The sequence below is a fragment of the Erinaceus europaeus genome, chromosome X, assembly GCF_950295315.1.
Source record: "Erinaceus europaeus chromosome X, mEriEur2.1, whole genome shotgun sequence".
Taxonomy (NCBI): Eukaryota; Metazoa; Chordata; class Mammalia; order Eulipotyphla; family Erinaceidae; genus Erinaceus; species Erinaceus europaeus.
In genome coordinates this window covers 121,347,345-121,368,431 of record NC_080185.1, presented here as the reverse complement: position 1 = coordinate 121,368,431, position 21,087 = coordinate 121,347,345, and the positions used below count along the sequence as shown (strand labels likewise).

Below are 21,087 nucleotides of genomic sequence, written 5' to 3'. Positions count from 1 at the left end.
CTTTTCTGTCTTCCCACTGCTTCCAAGATATTTGGGAGAGAAGGAAAGAGGGGTGATTAATTATGTGATCATAAACTGCAAGCAGAGGTTGGCGGGAGGCATGGGCCGCCAAGACCGGCTTGGAAACGACAGTGAGCGCGCGTGTGCTCCGCCTGGCAGGCCGCGGGGACGAGGTCAGGCTGCACGACCGGCGCCAAGTGCAGCGGGCGGCGCGGGCGGCGGGACGTGGGCCGCGTGTGCAGCAGACCGCGACGGGGGCAGGGGTGGGCCTAGGCACCGTGGGAAGCGGCGCGGGCGGCGGCCTAGAGCGAGGGGCGGGCTGGGAAGCCTGGCTGGCAGACTTGGGCGAGTTTGCCCGAGTAGCGAGTCCCGGCAGGCGGCCTGCAGGGCAATTACGGGAGAGGAGAGCGGCCGGAAGGGAGGTCTGGGGCTTCTAAGCCGAAAGAGTCCCGCGGCGACGAGCAAGGACTCCGTTTAGTGACGCCAGCTGGGCGGAGTGTCAGGAGTGGCCATCTTGAAGAGACGCGGGAAGCAAGGGACGTAGGGAAAAGAGGCTGCGACCTAGGCGGGGCGCGGGGACGTACTGGGGACGTGGGCGCGCGGCGAGCGTGCGTGCGTGCGTGGGGGCGTGGCTTCCCCGCTATCTGGGGCGTGGCGAAAATGGCCGCGCGGGAGGGCCGAGGCGGGGCGGGCTTAGTGCGCAGGCGTGTGGTGGCCGGGGCCGGCGGTCCGCGTTGACAGCTGCCCGCATTGACAGCGGCAGAGGGGCGGCCCCGACTGGGAGCAGGTACGAACCCAGGGCCGGGCAGCACGAAGAGCAAGTTTGTGGTCCGGCGCCGCGAGCGCGGCCAGGGCCGGGCTCAAGGTTCTGTGCGGTGGGGCGGTGAGCGGGGATGCTGGGCTGTAACCTGAGAAAGCGAGAGACGTGACCCGGCGTGAGGGGCGTGGCGCCGCGTAAAGGGGCGGGACTCAGAGGCTGGCGCGCCAAAACTCGGCTTCTCGGTCGAGTCGGGGGCGCTGGGGGAAGCTTCGCACCTCCAAGGGGCGTGTTGTAGCAGAGGGACCGGGCATCTTGCCTTGTGTCCGACCACGAGTTGCGGTGGGCCTCAGCTGAGACAGCTGTTGAGCCGGCCAAGGTGACCAGGCTTCAATGAGTGGGGCAGGGAACTGCCCCTTCCCTGGTTGGACCCCATTTCTCTGTAAAATAAAAATCATCGGGTCGCTAACCCCCTTAGCCACACCCCCCCCTCCAGTCTGGATATAGAAGGGTGAGAGAGTGGCAGCTACGCCTCTGAGACCGCTGCAAACTCATTTTCAGTGTCGTTTGCCCTCATTTATTTTCACCGAGAGGCCTACCAGCCACAGAAAACCTCCCCCTCCCTTTGCTGACAGTCTGGTGGATAGACAGCATAATGGTTCTGCAAAGAGACTCTCATGCCTGAGGCTCCGAAGTCCCATGTTCAATCCCCCGCACCCCCATCAGCCAGAGCTGAGCACTGCTCTGGTAAATAATAATAATAATAATAATAATATAGCCTTTCTGGAATGTGGAGAGAAGCCAGCTGTCTGGTGAGAGAAACTTCCTCACACACTCCCATGAGCTGTCCCTGTATATCCTACAAGTAAGGAGATGACACGCTCCCCTCAAATAATAAGCATTTAAGTGACTTTCAAAAGGACAACTGGGGAGTCAGGCGGTAGCGCAGCGGGTTAAGCGCATGTGGCGCAAAGCGCAGGGACCGACGTAAGGATCCCGGTTCGAGCCCCCGGCTCCCCACCTGCAGGGGAGTCGCTTCATAGGCGGTGAAGCAGGTCTGCAGGTGTCTGTCTTTCTCTCCCCCCCTCTCTCTCTGTCTTCCCCTCCTCTCTCCATTTCTCTCTGTCCTATCCAACAACGACGACATCAATAACAACAATAATAATAACTGCAACAACAATAAAACCACAAGGGCAACAAAAGGGAATAAATTCTTCTTCTAGCGTTTGCCCTTCTTCCGTAGCCAGTCAACAGCGTCAGGTTGAGCCTGATGTCTGCTTGCTGCTGGCTTTGAAAGTGACTGGAATCCATGTGGATTCAGTCGGCTAGGAAGGACCGTCAGTTTCCCCAATAAATGGGTACTCACGGGATGCACCACGAGAAGGTCGATCCAATGCATCCCAAGGGAATAAATAAAAAAAATTTAAAAAAAAGGACAACTAGGGAGTCAGGCGGTAGCGCAGTGGGTTAAGCACAAGGACGGGCATAAGGATCCCAGTTCGAGCCCCCGGCTCCCCACCTGCAGGGGAGTCGCTTCACAGGCGGTGAAGCAGGTCTGCAGGTGTCAGTCTTTCTCTCCCACCTCTGTCTTCCCCTCCTCTCTCCATTTCTCTCTGTCCTATCTAACAACAACGACATCAGTAACAACAATAATAACTACAACAACAATAAAAAACGAGGGCAACAAAAGGGGAAAATAAATAATATATATATATATATATATATATATATATTTTTTTTTTTTTTTTTTAAAGACAACTAGCCGAACAAGTGGATGATGTCGGATGGTAACCAGGAAACTGTTAATACTATCTAAGAACGTGTTAGCAGTCACTCCACAGCATTTTTGCTCTTAAAATAAGAAGCACAACTTCTCCATTACCAAGGAAGCCTACTCAGACCAGTCCACTAATATTCACCAAGGGCCATCACTTGTGCACTGTGTCCCCAAGAGTTTGAGCCATGTTTGAGACAGACAACGCCGCTACTGCCATGGGACTTAGGTGCTGGGGAGAGAGAGATAACACTTATCCCTGATCAGACATTTAATTCAACTAGAGCAAGCACTGTGAGCAGAAAGCAAACTGCGGGCTCAACTGGGGTGCGTAGTCAGGGCAGGCTTTGAGAAAGTGGTGGTGGAGTGGTCCTCTAAAGAAAGGGGAGGAATTAACCAGGCCCACATGGAGGGAGGGTGGTCCAAGGACGCAGGGAGCATCTCTATCTGCTAGAGGGAGCTTTGTGAGAACTAGATCCGCCTGAGTGGTGTATCGGGAGAGACGCAGTGTGCACATGAGGGAAGCAAGAGTCTGACGCCCTGGGGTGGCCGATGCATTCGAGGAACAACACGGGTAAAGCACTGACTCCCGTTTGGGCCTCCTTACCCTTACCCCACAGTGAGTGCAATAGAGGAATCCATTATTATTCTAGACAGTGGTTTCCACTCCCACATGGTCTTAAGTCGCCTCCCCCACCCACCCCCATTCTTTTTCTGCCTCTAGGTTCCTGCAAGATATTTGCAAACCGATCCAAAATTTGAAGGGAAAGATGAAAGTGGTAAATAGCCAGTTGGATCCATGCACATCACTGTGGCGAAGACTCCAGATTCCTCGGTCCAAGCCAGCAAGGCCTTGCAGCCTCTCCACCTGCACTTACCCACCCAGAAGCAAGCCCGTGAGTACAGCTGCCTTCTGGGATGCAAGTTGTGTCATGGCAGTTGGGTGTGTTAAGTGTTTGTACAAATGATGTCGGGCATATCACAATGGGTTTGTGTCCTTTAAGAACTTTACTGTTCCTCTGTTTGCCTTTTAAAATCAGTGTAGCCGGGGTGTATAGTTCAGTGGGAGAGCACGTCCGTCATGTATCAGAGGCTCTAGGTTTGATCTTTGACACCACACAATCATTAATTTTTTTTAAATAAAGTTAACATGTAAAGTTATTTTTTTTCTCCAGCTTTATTGAGATGTTGTGTGAGTCTGAGGTGTACAACATGATCGTTTATTACCCAGGTCTGTCATGATGTGATCACTACAGTAAAGCTTGGAAAGTCCTTGGCTCAACCAGTCTTAACATGCTAAAGTGACGTCCTACAGAAATAGGACAGGGAGATGCCCTGGTTTCAACTAAGGTTGCTTCACAGACTGACTTCTTATTAAGACTCGATGAACCTTGACGATCTGGAAGTTGCATATTCGTGTTTGCTAGCGCTTTCGTAGCCTGCTTAGGTGTCACAGAGTTACTTGTAGCTGGCTGGCTTGCAGAGCATGTGCTGTACACAGACACAGCAGGTCAAGGGCGGGCAGCAGTTGGTTTTTGGGGAAAGTCCATGCATCTGTTTCCCTTCCTGAAATAAAGTTACTGTTCAGTGCAGACGGTACAGGGATTCTTCACTGGGTCCTGTTGACCTGGAGCTGGGCCGCTGCATTGTCAGGGGCTATGCCACGCATTGTATTTGTTAAATGAATCCCTGACCATCTTCAGATATTCCTAAATGGGGCGAGGGGGAGTGGCACAAGGGGGAAAGAATACCCAGCACATATACAAGTCAGAGTAAATGCAGGCAGAGAGCGCAGCACCACTGAGGGTAATGGAAACCCCTTAGAACCGGGCTGTAGTGGCCGCGCCACTGTCTCCATGTACTGAGAAGGATCACGGCTAGGCAAATAGGTCAGCTGCTGAGGGCTCGGGATTTGCCTGCCTGCGGTTCCTGATTCAAGCCCCAGAACCACGTGTACCTCGGTGGTGCTCTGGCTTATGTCACTCTTTCTCTCTAGTCTCATGTGAAACTCTTTCTCATAAGTAAATAAATGAAATCTTTTTGTTTTCTCCTACTAGGATTATTGCTGGAGCTCCCTGACTGTACTATGAAACCACTGCTTCTGGCAGCCTTTTTTTTTTTTTATTTGATAGGACAGAGAGATATTGAGAGGGGAGGGAGAGAAAGAGAGATCCCTGCAGGCCTGCTTTATAACTCCTGAAGCTTCCCCCTGCGGTTGAAGACAGTGCTTGAACCTGAGTCCTTGTGCATTGTAACATGTGCACTAAACCAGGTGCACCCCACCTATCCCCTAAATAAAATCCTTATAAAAATTTAGGGGGCAGGCTGACATCACCAAGCACAAGGACCCAGATTCAACGCCCCCATCATACACACACAGCTCCCACTTGCAGGGGGAAAGTGTTAGGTACAGTTAGGCAGGGCTGCAGGTGTCTCTCTTCGCTCTGCTATCTCCTCCTTCACAATTTCTCTGTCTCTATCATATAAAAAAAATAAAAATAAAAACTTAGGAATGAGATCTCCTAGCATAGGAAAACAAAATTTTAAATGTTAAATCTTAATTTAATGACATAAAGGATTTCATCTAGAATACAAATGGTACAGACGTGTTACTATTGCAAGGATTCTTTTTTGGAGTTGTTAGATTTTTTCAGATAGAGAGAGACTAAAAAAAAAAAAAAAAGAAGAGAAAAGAAAAGAGAGAGAGAAAGAAAGACACCAGTGTGGCAGGGACTAAAACTTGAACTGAGGTGGTGTGCATGGCAAAGTAACACACTCTCCAAGTGGTCTATTTTGCCAGCCTAAGCCTGCAAGGTTTTGGGTGTGTGTGTGTGTGTGTGTGTGTGTGATTTAGTGATGGTTTACAAGACTATAAAATCCACATTACACCTGCCAACAAAGTTGTGTGACACCCCCTCCAGACCCAGGCAAGAGCCATCATAGCTCTCACAGAGTTTTAGATCAGTTTGATTTCACTTTATTTATTTATTTTTGGGGGGATGGTTTGTTGCTTCAGTTAATTTTTTTTTAATTTGTGATTACTAGTAGGTTCCAGAATTGTAAGATGACAGTGGCTAGTTCCGTACCACACCTACCACCAAAGCTCTCTAGCCCCCCCCCTCACCTCCCAAAGAGAACTACCATAGTTCGCGCCTCGCAGGTCTTAGAAACAGTTTGCCTGCTTCTGTTTTCTTTCTTTCTTTCTTTCTTTCTTTCTTTCTTTCTTTCTTTCTTTCTTTCTTTCTTTCTTTCTTTCTTGTTTTTGTTTTATCAGAGCACTGTTCACCTCTGGCTTAGGGTGCTGGGGATTGAACCTTGTACTCTAGAGCCTCAGGCATGAGAGTCTCTTTGCATAGCCATTATGCTATCTATACCCTTCACCCACTGCTTCTGGATTTTTGTTTGCTTTTTGCTGTTTTTTTTTAAGTTGGTGTGACTCAGTTCTCTAGAGTCCACATATGAGTGAAACATCTCTTTTTTCGCTAAGCATAATCACCTCCAGTTCCACCCATTCTGTCCCAAAGGACACACTATCATCATTTTTATTGCAGAGTAGTATTCCATGGAGTATATACCCCATAACTTGCTTAGCCAGTCATCTGTTGATGGGCATTTAGGCTGCTTCCACTCTTTGCCTGTTGTGAATAATGCTGCAACACTTATCATTTCCTGCTTTGCTGGTGTAAAGCCCGAAAGATTCTTAAAGAAAAGGTAATGTCATCAGCAGGGTGACAGGAATTAAGATCAAGGAGAAGAAAACCTCCCCAGCTATCTTCTTTATCTTACACTTCCAGTTCACTAGTAGTGATTGGGTAGTAGCTCTGTTCTTCACGGGGCGTGGGAGCAGTGGGAGAGGTTCAGTTCATTAAGCATATATGCATAGCATCATAATTTTACACACGCAGTTGCAATGGTATGGTTTTAAAAAATGAAAAAGATTGGTCATCTAATAAGAGGGCAGTCAGAGAGGTGAGGAGGTAAGGCTTGCTGAGGAAGCCTGAGCTGAATGAGGGGAGACAATTCCTGAGCTGAATGACTCCCACCTGCAGGGGAGTCGCTTCACAGGTAGTGAAGCAGGTCTGCAGGTGTCTATCTTTCTCTCCCCCCTCTGTCTTCCCCTCCTCTCTCCATTTCTGTCCTATCTGATGACATCAATAACAACAATAATAACTACAACAACAATAAAAAAAACAAGGGCAACAAACGGGAATAAATAAATAAATATAAAAAAAGAGTGCAGTGCTTTAAAAAAAAAAACAAAAACTAATAGTCAGCACATGCTCACTGTGGAATCTGCAGGAATTTCTTACCCATCAGGGACAGGTTAGCGCCACTTTGTAATGACAGTACACTTTTGCTCACTTACACCACGGATGATATGTGATCGCTGTTTCTTCCCTTTTCCTCATGCAAGAAGAGCCTGGAAATGAAAGCTGTCTGAGTCAGAACACTTCATCATCTTCCTGTTCGGAGGGAAATTATGAGCAACTATCTTAAAATCATTTCAATCTGCATTTTGTTCAAGTGGAAGAAGAGGAAGGGAGAACAAGACTGTGAATTTATCTTTATCAAAACAAGCTGAGAGTTTATAGTCTCCTGAGGAAAGCATGCCTGAATTAGACTATAAAGCAGGTATGATTTGAAAAGGGACTTGATTTATTTTTATTTTGGAGACAGAAATTGAGAGAGAAAGGGGAATTAGCAAGGGAAAGAGAGAAAGATACCTGCAGTACTGTTGCATGACTTGTGAAGCATCACCCTTGCAGGCGGGGACCTTGGCTTTGAACCTGGGTCTTTGAGCACCGTAATATGTGCGCTCCACCAGCTCCTGAAAAGGGACTTTAAAAGTGCCCGAGAGAGGACCAGGGAGATTGCTCAGTTTGGAGCTCTGGACTGGCATGCCTGAGGCCCCAGGCTTCAGTCCCTGCCCCCACGTAGCCAGAACTGAGTATTGGCTCTGATACCTCTGTCATTATGAGGGAACAAAAAGTGCCTTGAGTCCAACAGGAAAGTGTCACATGGACTGTTAGGAAGAGTCTAACGGTCTCACTAAGGAGACAGTTTATGTTGGGTATTGCGTGCTGGATAGGAGTTTCCCAACAGAATTAAAAGAGCATACCAAACAGAAGTTAAATCATGCTATAGTGGTCATTCAGGAAATGAACAGAAAACAAAGTGACCAGAATGCAGAGTATGTCTTGTGGAGAGACACAAGGAAGCAACCTGAGTAGTAGTAGCTCAGGCCTTGGGCATGTGAGGTCCTGAGTTCTATTCCCCCCACACCATATATGCTGTGGTGATGCTTTGGTTTCCTCTCTGTCTGTCTTGATAATACATTCAAAATATTTTTTTTAATTTTTTTATATTTATTTATTTTCTCTTTTGTTGCCCTTGTTGTATTATTGTTGTAGTTATTGATGTTGTTGTTGTTGTTGGCGAGGACAGAGAGAAATGGAGAGAGGAGGGGAAGACAGAGAGGGGGAGAGAAAGACAGACACCTGCAGACCTGCTTCACCGCCTGTGAAGCGACTCCCCTGCAGGTGGGGAGCCGGGGGCTCGAATTGGGGTCCCTATGCCGGTCCTTGCGCTTTGCGCCAGGTGCGCTTAACCCGCTGCGCTACCGCCCCACTCCCCCATAAAATATATTTTTTTAAAAACTAAACATTTTTTTTTTTTTTGCCTCCAGGGTTATTGCTGGGGCTCAGTGCCTGCACTGCGATTCCACTGCTCCTGGAGGCCATTTTTTTCCCATTTTGTTGCTCTTGCTGTCATTATTGTTATTGTTGCCATTGATGTTATTGTTGCATAGGATAGAGTAAATGGAGAGAGGAGGGGAAACAGAGAGGGAGAGAAAGGCAGACACCTGCAGACCTGCTTCACCGCCTGTGAAGCGACCCCCCTGCGGGTAGGGAGCCAGAGGCTCGAACCGAGATCCTTACACTGGTCCTTGTGCGGTGCTGCGCTACCGCCCGACCCCCACTAAACTACATTTTTAAAGGGCAGGTGGAAGGTCCAACTCATTGGGCAACAGTTATTTTTAAATAGGAGAGTGGTACTGCATTATTTCATTTAATCAGCTAACTATATTCAGATTATCCAGGCAACAGTGCGATCCTGGTGATCCGAATGGCAGCTGGAAATGCAGTGTAAAGGGAGCATGTTTCTTTTTCTTTTTCTTTTTTTTTTTTATTTTTATTTATTAATGAGAAACACAGGAGGAGAGAGAAAGAGCCCGACATCACTGTGGTACATGTGCTCCCGGGGATTGAACTGAGGACCTCATATTGGAGAGTCCGATGCTTTATCCACTGCGCCACCTCCCAGACCACGGGAGCACGTTTCAAAGCACATTTGCAGTCTGGCTTAGAGGTGCAATGCTCTCGGAGCAAGGAGGTGGCAAGGGTGTGTTTGTGCATGCATGCATGCATGCATACATACATACATGCATGCATGAGTGTGTGCTCGTGTTGCCTCAAAACTCGTTCATGAATGCTGGGCCAAGAATGCCTGCTAGGGAAATGAAGCGGTGAGTGTGCAAAGGGCAACCGAATTTCTCCTTGCAGCTCACCCCCAACTTAGTCGGAAAAGGTCATGGTAACATTAGAAAGAGGCGGGGCGAGCCCGCCCGGTGGGATGACTTGGCATGCTCGTTCCTCACGTTACATGCATGCACCGCCCTTCACGTTTCACTACGTGCACCTCACGCTGCATGCAGACACCGCCCCCGTTCGGGACGTGACCCTCACACTCCCTGCGTGCACCCGGTGCGCCCCCTGTTTCCAGCGTGCACCCCCTCCCCGCCCACATTCTCCTGAGGCGTGCCCGTCGCCATCTTGCACACACCAGGGAAGGGTGTCGTCCCCCCCGCTCGTCCCCGGCTCGTCCCCGCTCGCGTCTGTGGCAGCGCGGCACCCGCGAAGCAGCCCCTCGGGTCGCAGGAGCCGAAGATATGGCCTCCCGCCTCAAAGCATCGGCCAGGAAGGGCAAGGGGTCGCAGGGCGCGTTGGTGGCATCGTTCGCCCCGCAGCCCCCGCAGACCCTGCGCGTGGCCGTGGTGTGCTCCAGCAACCAGAACCGCAGCATGGAGGCGCACAGCATCCTCAGCAAGCGCGGCTTCCACGTCCGCTCCTTCGGGACGGCCAGCCAAGTGAAGCTTCCCGGCCCGACACCCGACAGGCCCAACGTGTACGATTTCCAAACCACGTACGAGCAGATGTACAACGACCTGCTTCAGAAGGATGGTGAGCTCTACACCCAGAACGGCATCCTGCACATGTTGGAACGGAACAAGAGAATCAAGCCCCGGCCTGAGAGGTTCCAGAATTGCAGCGACTACTTCGACCTGATCTTCACCTGCGATGAGCGCGTGTACGACCTGGTGCTGGAGGATCTCAACTCGAGGGAGCAGGAGACCTACCAGCCGGTGCACGTGATCAACGTGGACATCCCCGACAACCTGGAGGAGGCCACGCTGGGCGCCTTCCTCATCTGCAAGCTCTGCCAGTACATCCAGTACATGGATGACATGGATAGCGAGCTCGATGAACTGCTGCTGGAGTTCGAGGAGAAGAGCGGCCGCCCCTTCCTGCACACGGTCTGCTTCTACTGAGTGAGGTTCGAGCCCCGAGGTGGCTCTTTGAGCACCTCTCTCTCCGTCTCTGCCGCTGTTTTTCTTTTCCATCTCGTTTCTTTGATTTCTAGGGACTCTGCCTCTGGACCGTAGTAATACCCAGCTCCATTTGAAATGAGAAGAGTGTACAAACGCCAGCTTTCAGAAGTAAAGGTTTTTGCTTCGGTTCACAAACTGTAAAGGGGAGACAGGAGAAAATGGCAGACCCAAGATGGAAGCACTTGTGCTGAGGGACTTGATGGTGAACCTGCTTTTGCTCTCAACCTTCTCTAGGTCTTAACTGGTTGGTAGAAGTTCATGGCGCAGTATTATTTTGCATGTTAATTATATCTACCTGAATTTAGTAGAAGGGTGGGGATGTTACCTGAAGTTGTTTCATGAGCTAATAGTCTTTTACCCCCCACCACCCTCTTACTGAAAATTTTCTGTACTGTGTGGTTGTTTCTGCAGTGCCTTCCAACTTGCAAGATGGGGGTGCTAGGACATTCATGAATCATTTAATACAATTTTTCCGATTCGTAACTTGGTTGGTCTTTCTGTTTAAAAAGGGAAAAAAAAACGGGTTGGGTGGTAGTGCACCGGGTTACCTGCACATAGTGGGAAGCACAAGGATCCTGGATCGAGCCCCTGGCTCCCCACCTGTAGGGGGGTCGCTTTACAAGCAGTGAAGCCAGTTTGAGCCCCCGGCTCCCCACCTGCAGGGGTGAAGCAGGTCTGCAAGCGGTGAGCTAGGTCTACAGCCCCAGCGATGACCCTGGAGGCAAAAAGAAAGAAAAAGAAAGAAAAAGGGGGGGGGCGTGGTGGTGGCACACCTGGTTAAGTGCACATAGTACTAAGCACAAGGATCTGGGTTCTAACCCCTGCTCCCCACCTGCAGGGAGACACTTCACTAGCAGTGAAGTAGGTCTGTAGGTGTCATAACTTTCTCTCCTTCTCTGTCTCCCCCTTCCCTCTCAATTTCTCTCTGCCCTGTGGAATACAATGGAAAGAACATGGGATGTGTGTGGCTGGTGGTGGAGCACCCGGTAGAGCACCTGTTACAGTGCACAAGGACAGCTGCAGGGGGAAAGCTTCCCAAGTGGTAAAGCAGTGTTGCAGGTTTCACTCCGTCTCACTCCCTCTCTGCCACCCCCTTCCCTCTCAATTTCTGGCTGTTTCTAACCAATAAATAAATAAAGATAATTTAAAAAATTTAATGGAAGAAATGGCCACCAGGAGTGGTGAATTCATAGTACTGGCCCTGAGCCCCAGCGACTGGAGGCAAAAGTAAAATAAAATAGGCTTAAGCACAGGTGGCACAAAGCGCAAGGACTGGAGTAAGGATCCTGGTTTGAGCCCCCAGCTCCCCACCTGCAGGGGGGTCGCTTCACAGGCGGTGAAGCAGGTCTGCAGGTGTCTCTCTTTCTCTTCCCCCTCTTGTCTTCCCCTCCTCTCTCCATTTCTCTCTGTCCTATTCAACAACCGTGACATCAATAACAACAATAATAACTACAACAATAAAAAATGGCAACAAGGGAAAATAAATAAATTTTTTAAAAAATTGAAATAAAATATGAAGAAAAAGAAAAATCAGTTTATAATAATTTTCTTCAGCGGTTGGGCAGTGGTGCACGGGTTAAGCGCACATAGTACAAAGCACAAGGATCCAGGCTTGAAGCACCACTCCCCACCTGCAGGATGGACGGTTCACAAGCCCTGAAGCAGGTCTGCAGGTGTCTTCTCTCTCTCTCTCTCTCTCTCTCTCTCCTCTGTCTCCCCCTCCTCTCTCAATTTCTCTCTGTCCTATCCACTAAGATGGAAAAAATGGCCGCCAGGACAAGTGGGTTCGTAGTGCTGGCGCTGAGCCCCAGCAATAACCCTGGAGACAGTAATAATAACTTCCTTCCACATATACGTGCTTCCCTGCATTTCCTTCCTCCCCCTCCAAACTGGCTAGAATGTAGAAATCCTTAGCAAACAAGGAGCAGTATATTGGGAAAGAACTTGTAATTGTCCAATAGACACCATGCCTTTAAAAAAAAGGGGGGAGGGGTCGGGCGGTAGCGCAGCGGGTTAAGCGCATGTGGCGGGAAGCACAAGGACCCGCATAAGGATCCCGGTTCAAGCCCCCGGCTCCCCACCTGCAGGGGGTCGCTTCAGAAGCTGTGAAGCAGGTCTGCAAGCGTCTTTCTCTCCCCATCTCTGTCTTACCCTCCTATCACTATTTCTCTCTGCCCTATCCAACAACGATATTAATAACAATAATAGCCACAATAATGATAAAAACAACAAAAGGAAAAAAATAGCCTCCGGGAGAAGTGGATTCACAGTGTGGGCACCGAGCCCCAGCAATAAAAAAAATAAATTAAAAAAAAAGACGGTGGCCAGACGGTACCAAAGCGGGCTGAGCGCACATGCCGCAAAGCGCAAGGACAGGTGTAAGGATCCCGGTTCAGCCCCGGCTTCCCCACCTGCAGAGGAGGGGTCGCTTCACAAGTTGTGAAGCAGGTCTGCAGGTGTCTTTCTCTCCCCCTCTGTCTTCCCTTCCTCTCTCAATTTATCTCCTGTCCAACAATAGCAGTAACAATAACAACAACAACAACAAAGGCAACAACAACAAAAAGGGGATAGTGTCTTCCCTTCCTCTCTCGATTTATCTCCTGTCCAACAACAGCAGTAACAATAATGACAACAACAAGGGCAACAACAACAACAAAAAGGGGGAATAGTGGCCTCTAGGAGCAGCGGATTCGTGGTGCAGGCACTGAGCCCCAGCAATAACCCTGGAGGCAAAAAAAAAAAGGTATTTTAAGTACTTGTCCCTCAAAGAAAAACTATACACTTAAAATGGGGGCCAGGAGATGGCTCACTCCGGAAGTGCACAGTTTCTGGTTGCAACCCTGACACCACATGGGAGCAGTGCTGAGGTGCCCCTCCTCTCTGTCTCACTCAAATTTTTTAAAAATGGGGGGGAGGGTGATGAAAAGCTTGGGTAGAGAGTGGTGAAATTATGCAGGTGCAAGTTCCAAGCTCTGCCCTCCCAAAAGTTAAAACAATGACATTTTGTGTTGTAATTTCAATTGAAAATTTGACTTGGGGACCCAGGAGATGCACAGAGGTGTCACACTAGACTCCCATGCCTGAGGCCCCAGAAGCTGAGTTCAGTCCACATATTACCATATACTAGAGCTGAGCAGCTGAGCAGTGCTCTGGAGGGTCTGTCTGCCTGTCTGTCTCTTTTTCATGAAAATCAGTGAATAAAATCTTATAAAATATCATATATTTTGCCCTAATTTATGGATACATGTGTGCATACGCCTTATCTCATGAGACCTGGTCTATATCTAGGTTTGGGGGCTTTGTTAGGAAGTGAACCACCTGCAATGGAATTACAGAGTCTTATGAGAAAGGAAAGGTCTCACCTGTAATGAGGCTGAAGGGTTGACATTCCACGCCTGAAGTCTCTGGACACAGTCCAACGCGAAGCATGCTGAGGTGGTACTAGGTGTATTGATTAGATTGGGATCAGCAAAAGTAGTATCAGTTGGTATGAATTGAGGGAAGCATGCAGGAAAGTGAGCCCCACCCTAGACGTTCCAGGACTGGGGGAAATATAGGCTCTATAGAGGAAGCCAGAGGTTCCTGCTGTCTTAGGGTTTAAGAAGACAATAGATAGTTGTTGCTATAATCACATTATTTGGCAATTGGGTTAACTTTGAAAATCCCATTATTAGGACATATGTACATTACTATTCCCATTGCTAGGACATATGTACATTGCTATTCCCATTGTTAGGACGTATGTACACATGTATCCATAAATTAGGGCAAAATATATACCTGAAAGCAAAAGTACACAATGGATTGCAGTGAGTCAGTAAGTGCAGCAATCAAGTAGAAAGACCTAAAAAAAAAAAAAAAAAACCACTATAAAGTACCTAATGAAATAGTTTCTACTTAGACATAGATACCCTCCTTACCTACTTCCTATTTCACTTCCCTCAATCACTCCAAAGCTAACCTTGTCTGACAAAGTCAGGACTACAAAAGCTGAATAAGGGCAAGAGACGGGCATACTCTAATGATGACTAGTCACTACCAGGCCACCCCATCACCTGGGGCCCTAGTCAGGGAGTCCTGGGATTACCACACAGACATGGTGGGCCTAGACCTCTAGTGGATCTGTCTCACCACTGTCACTGGTCATCTCCATCAGGAACAATGTAATGGACCCCTTTGTGGGGCCCCACAGCCCTCTGCCCTCTATGTGGATCAACAATGGTAGAGATTGTGCATCCTTCGAAGGGAGATTGGATAACATACTCTACCTACCACCTGAGGAAGATGGGTTCTGAAGTTTCTGCAACCTGGAATGTTCCTGCTCGTGAGCACAGAATTCGAGCTCAGACCTACAGGGATGCAGAGATTACATTGGCTCCAAAGCTGAATATGGGCCTCAGATCAAATTGACGGGGTTTACAATCAACAATATGTAGACCCCTTTCCCATATTGGGGAGCTACTCTCTTCCCTGATCCAGCTTTCTAACCCTTTTCCAGCCATGACATCATCTCCCCAGACAATAACTTGAGTCCACCTGCATATCAGATATCAGGTTCAGGCAAAAACTAGTAATGTCATGGGGACCTTGGAATATACCCAAAATAGACCCTACTAGCTATTTCCAAAACGGAGACCCCAAATCTTCATCTGCAATATTCTTGTCTTTAGGTTCATGATTAGTCAACAATTTGTTCTGCTTTATATCTTAACTCTTTTTCAGCTACCAGGTTCCAGATGCTACCATGATGCCAACCAGACTTCCCTGGGCAGACGACCCCACCAATGTGTCCTGGAGCCCCACCTCCCCAGAGCTCTGTCCCACTAGGGAAAGAGAGAGACAGGATGGGAGTATGGATCCACCTGCCAATGCCCATGTTCAGTGGGGAAGCAATTACAGAAGCCAGTCCTTCCACCTTCTGCATCCCATAATGACCCTGCGTCCATACTCCCAGAGGGATAAAGAATAGGAAAACTGCCAGGGGAGAGGAGGGGATGGGATATGGAGTTTTGGTGGTTGGAATTGTATGGAATTGTACCCCTCTTATCCTGTGGTCTTGTCAGTGTTTCCATTTTATAAATAAAAATTATAAAAAAATAAAATAAATTTAAATATATAATAGAAATGCACAAGGATCCTGGATTTGAGCCCTGAAACCACATGGGAGTTCTTCACCAGTGGCCAGGTGGTACTGTGGTGCCTCTCTTCTGTCTTCCTCCCTCCCTCTCTGTGTCTTTTATTTATTTATTTATTTATTACTGTATAGAGACAGAGAGACATTGAGAGGAGGGGAGGAGATAGAGAAGGAGAGAGACAGAGACACACCTTCAGCCCTGCTTTACCACTCGTGAAGCTTTCCCCTGCCGGTGGGGACCAGGGGCTTGAACCTGGGCCCCTGTACACTGTAGTGTGTGCAGTTAACCAGGTGCACCTCCGCCTGGCCCTCCCTCTCTGTTGCTATCTGTGGTTGAAAGAGGAAGAAAATCTGCTGAGAGCAGTGAAATCAAGGTGCAAAGGCAAAAAAGGAAGAAAACTGATAGTTTGGTTTTTTGTTTTTTTTATGACTGAAGCAACCTAGATATGTGTATCAACATTTTCTTCAGGGTTAAGTTATGCATAATTCAAGTATTTCTGATGGAAATTCAGCATCTTCATTCATGTGTACAAAGTGTATAAAAATATGCAACAGATTTTCAGGACTTTGGAAAAAGCTAGTAATTTATTGTAATGATTGCATGTTGAAGTGGCAGTGTTTTATTATATCTGTTAGAATGAAGTGAGATCTCAAAATCCATTTCAGTTGTGTTTTATGTTTTTTTAGCATTTTTTTAAAAAGTCTATTTATTATTGAATAAAGACAGACAGAAATTGAGAGGGGAGGGGGAGATGGAGAGGGAAAGAAAAACACCTTCAGCCCAGCTTCAGCACTCACGAAGCTTTACCCCTGTGGGTGAGGACCAGGGACTTGAACGTGTGTCCCTGAACAGTGTAATGTGAGCGCTTAAACAGGTGTGCTACAGCTTGGTCTCCCGTGTTTTTAATGTTTAGATGTGACTCCTAAAACCTTTGAAAGTATTGCTATGCTTTTTTATTACATTTCTATTTTAAAATATTTCAGGGAGTCGGGCGGTAGCGCAGCGGGATAAGCGCACGTGGCGCAAAGCGCAAGGACCGATGTAAGGATCCTGGTTCGAGCCCCTCGCTCCCCACCTGCAAGGGAGTCGCTTCACAGGTGGTGAAGCAGGTCTGCAGGTGTCTATCTTTCTCTCCCCCCCCCCCGTCTCCCCCTTCTCTCTCCATTACCCTCTGTCCTATCCAACAACATCAATAACAACAACAATAACTACAACAATAAAACAAGGGCAGCAAAAGGGAAAATAAATAAACATTTTTAAATAAAATAAAATACTTCTTTAAAAAAGCTTTTCACCCCTAAGAAAGTAGAATATGGTACACTTCTATTTTTAAGCACTGGTACAGTAGAATAGAAGCAAATAGCACTAAATAAACAATGGTTCACGTGTGAGATTAGATAAGTAAAGAATACCAGTAGATAGACACAGATGCATGGACTGTTTATTCCTTTTAAACGATCACAAGTGAGGTTAGTTAAGAACATAGAGGAAGACAAACAACTATAAGAGCTTTGGAGTGCCCTGTGACTGGCAGTACTTTTGGTAAGTGCTCTAACTTCTTGAGAGGACTCGGATGATGATACTGTTGTCTCTGTCTTTCAGAATAAATTGGAGCTCTGTGAGATGAGGTCCTTTCTGGCCAGAGCACACAACTAGCAGGTAGAGAACTGGACTGAACGTCTGGGGACACACTGCACAAGTCTCCCACACCTCCTGCCTTGGTCCACTCCGGAAACTTTCAGGGACCCCAGGGCCTCAGTCTGGAACAGGTATGCTAAGCTGAATTAATCATTACTATATCAGCACACTGTCTTGTTTAATTCATAACTAATCTACAATAAGAAGTGCTTCTCAAGTAGAACCTGAACTGGAATTGGCGTATTGCACCAAAGTAAAAGACTCTGGGGTGGGTGAGTTGGGAGAGAATACAGGTCCAAAAAGGATGACAGAGGACCTAGTGGGGGTTGTATTGTTATATGGAAAACTGGGGAAATGCTATGCATGTACAAACTATTGTATTTACTGTCGAATGTAAAACATTCATTCCCCAATAAAGAAATTTTTAAAAAGTAAAAATATATACATATAAGTGCTTTTACTTGTTCTTAGTGGATTTTTATTAATAAAGTTGTCTTCACAAGAATAAAAGCTTTCTGAATCTTTTTCATAAAAGGCAGAAAGAATGAAAGGGAGAAAGGATCAGAGAATTGCCCAGCTCTGCCTTAGGGTGGGACTGAGGATTGAACTTGGAACATACAAGTTGGTGCTGTAACAGACGGAGCTATTTCCCCAGCCCAAGATTTTTTTTCCTAGTAATTCAAAGTTGGCTTATTATTGCAAAAGCTATAGCTATGGATAGCATAGTTCATTCCAGCCACAGATGTTAAGTGGAAATTCACATTTTCATTTTTACCAGTTTTTATAACATGCTTTAAAAAATCTTCATTAGAATTGTCTGACTTGACAAATTAATTTCAGCTAAAAACAGTGCTTAGTGTGGAAAGGATGTCTAGTACCTATAGTTATTAGCATATAAATTATTACACTGAATTAAACTCTCAGTAGCCAATAAGGTTAAACCAAAAAGGGAAATTAGGGAAACAATTAATGGGATGACATATCAAATTATTTGACAAATATAAGTCACAGACAACCAAGCCCCAGCAATAACCCTAGAGACAAATAATAATTATTATTATAGTTGTAATAAAAACGAATGATAAAAACAAAAACACGGACATTCAGGAATGAGTGGAGAGTGTTCGGGATCTCAGTCTTCTGCATTCACAGGTGCATGCCTCCATATTTGGCTCTTTTTTTTTTTTTACTTTGTGTGTGTGTGTGTGTGTGTGTGTGTGTGTGTGTGTGTGTGTGTGTAAATATTTGGCTTTTTCTGAGATCAGCAGCCTTCAGGGCATCCTCACTGAGCCCTCAGCCAGCAACTGTCAGACCACAACTGTACCCTTAGCTCCATCGTGGGTGCATTGTAGATTTGATTTTACTTTATTTTATTTTCCAAGAACACTTCTCAACTCAGGTCTCTGGTAGTTGTCAGGGATTAAACCTGAGACTTCAAAGCCTCAGGCATAAAAGTCTTTGGCAAAATCACTATGCTATTTCCCCAGCCCAGGCTTCTTCCTGTCTCCCCCATTCCAGTGATGGGGCCAGACCAGTAGTTGCCTTTTTCCTGTGCACTGAAGGGCTTATTCTCAAGGAAATTGGCTCATGCCACCTTGAACAGACCTCTGAAGCTGAGCACTATGACCAGTTACCCTGCAACCTGATGATAACTTGCTTTTTTGGAGTCGGTGATTTCACATAGCCCTAGGGACGCTACTATAAGATTACTAAAAATGAAAGCAGAAAAATAACATTTGAGTTAATAGATATCATGTTCTACATAGGACTGTATGAAGACTGAAAATTATCTCCACAAGAACCAAATGGTAAAAGAATGGCGCTCACCTCTCCTTACTCATAAAGAGTAAAATCATCGTATTTTTCTCTAAAGGATCGTCCGAGTGCGTTGTGTTCATTTTCACAATGCTGAGAGTTCCCTCCTGACCATATTCTGTTAACTACCCTCCCCCCCTTAAACGCCAAGTACAGAGCCAAGCACCCCATGGCCCCCGCACCCAGAACCACGCAGCTGGCAACAGCCTGGCAGCTGGAGGCCCCAGCGCCGAGAGCAGGTGTGTCCAGTGCGGACGCCGAGTCGCCGCGTCGCGAGCGGGGCTGGCGCGTGGGGGCCCCGAGGCACAGTCGCCACTGACGTGTCGGCACCCACGCGCTCCGTTGCCTGGCACCCAGCGGGCACCCCGGCCTTCGAGACGCCCAGCGCCACCCCGGAAGCGCCGCCAACATGGGCAACTGCCTGAGCACACAGGTGGGCAGCTACCTGGGCACCGCCTCGGCCGCACTGACGCCCTCCGCCTGGGCACTGTGGAGCCCGGAGAGCCGCCCCCAGGCCTGCCAGGCCCAGCCGGGGGTCCCGGGGCCACCCCCCGACGCCAGCCCGCACCCCGATGCCCCGGCCGCCGATGGCCCGGCCCAGGAGGGCGAGCGCGACATCCAGCTGGCCGGGCCCTGCAGGAGCCCCGAGGTGCTGGGAGCCACCTGGCCGCGCCCGAAGCGCACACTGAAGCCCAAGCCGCGGCCCGGCCAGGCGCCGCAACCCCCGCGCTCCCGCAACCAGCGGAGCCTGTGGGTCACCCCGCGGCTGCGGGGGCGCCTGCCTTCCGTCTGGCGCCGACGCCCCGACCCCCAGGCCAGGCTCTCCCACTGGGCGCTGCGCTGGCGAGCCAGGGCCAAGATGAGGCTGGACGCTCTCCTGGAGCTCGACGGGCTCCCACCCGACCCCAGCCGGGCGCTCAGGCGCCCCTTCACCCGCGCGTCCGCCTTCCAGCCCGTGTGGACGCGGGACGGGCACGGCCCGAACGCCAGGCCCTTTGTGCCTTGCCCAGGGCCCCTGATGACGGCCTCGGAGCGCCAGGACCTCGGCCCGCCCGCCAGCATCCCGGCCCGCCGCCCCACGGCCCCCAGGCCCCAGACCCCGCCGCCCCTGCCCACACCGCCCGCCACGAGCCCCGCACCCCGAGACTCCGGGGACTCCGGGGACTCCGGCTCACGCCCTGCCTGAGCCACCGAGCCCACGTGGCCGTGGCCTCCTCCAGCCCTCCCCGGGGATGCAGGCAGGACTGCCCCCTTCCCCACTGGCACTGTGACACGGGCTGCTCCTGAATTAAAACAGCTGCTTTGCCATCACACACTCGCCTTCACTTTCTTGCTGAGAGGCCTGCGTCGGGCCACCTCCAGGCTCGCCTTGCCTTCCCCTGCCCCGGGTCCTCGCTGCCGGCCACCGGCCTTCCATCGGGTTGGAGCACAAGTGCCGGCCTCCACCTTCCAGGCCCGCTGCCACCCCAACACTGGGGAGACGACGAAGGGCGTCCTCGGCCATATTCCCACCAGAAGCTCAGGGGGGAGAGAGAGGGTGCAGGTGACCAATGTGGCAGCAGAGGAGACTCGCTGGGTGACGGTGACCTCTGCTGGCTGGCTCCAACAGCCCAGCCCTGTCTCCCCAGATGTGGACTCCAGTAGGGCTCCGACTTCCAGACCAGCAGGCACACGTGCCTTAAGTTTGGCAGAAGCCTCTCTCCCCAGTCTGTAGGGACAGGGACAGGGACGGGACGGTGCCTCCGCGGGGCGTGAACTGCGGCTCCTGGTGCTTGGCGTCTTTGGGGTCAGAAAACTCCAAGCCTCTCTCCTTTCGTTGCTTTGTAAATACCTTATTCACTCACCTGGGAGGGTCTCCTGCAGCAGAGCGTGGCCACCAGAAACCCTTAGGTGAAACCAGGAGGGCGCCCCTGAACCGGAGCTACAGGCGTCAGCAAGGGGGTCAACCCAAGCCCATGCTGGGAGGAAGATGGGGAGCACAAGCGGGGGCAGGCAGCACGTGCCGTGTGGAGAAAGTGAACAAATGCCAGGTAGTGGCCGTGGCCCAGTGGAGGCGGCCACAAGCCAGGACGCCGTCCCTTGCTCACTCTCACCGCATGGTCCTTTGTATGTACAGCCTCTGGGAATGTGATTCCCACAGCGTGTCCGGTATTCCCCCTGACTGAGTCCGAGGACACACAGAACAGAAGTGAGGCCCTTCTCCCCTGGAGCTTGCTTTCCAAGGGGTAGAGACGGGAGAGAAGCAGGTGCAGACAGCCAGCAGGGAAGCAGTGCTACTGAGGACAACTGAGGACAACGA

At 49.4% G+C, this 21,087-nt stretch overlaps 2 protein-coding genes across 2 annotated transcripts; both read left to right on the top strand.

The window, feature by feature from the left end:
* Positions 1 to 636: 636 nt before the first annotated feature.
* Positions 637 to 19,974, top strand: LOC132535761 (proline-rich protein HaeIII subfamily 1-like). The gene is made up of 4 exons (XM_060182691.1): positions 637 to 787; positions 3,256 to 3,427; positions 16,938 to 17,104; positions 18,740 to 19,974. Exon 4 carries the CDS (start codon positions 19,198 to 19,200, stop codon positions 19,972 to 19,974), a length of 777 nt encoding a protein of 258 aa, XP_060038674.1. The 5' UTR covers positions 637 to 787; positions 3,256 to 3,427; positions 16,938 to 17,104; positions 18,740 to 19,197.
* Positions 9,406 to 10,683, top strand: LOC103128205 (RNA polymerase II subunit A C-terminal domain phosphatase SSU72-like). Its single transcript, XM_060183008.1, has one exon. The coding sequence runs from the start codon at positions 9,481 to 9,483 to the stop codon at positions 10,138 to 10,140; it is 660 nt and encodes a 219-aa protein (XP_060038991.1). The 5' UTR covers positions 9,406 to 9,480; the 3' UTR covers positions 10,141 to 10,683.
* Positions 19,975 to 21,087: the final 1,113 nt, after the last annotated feature.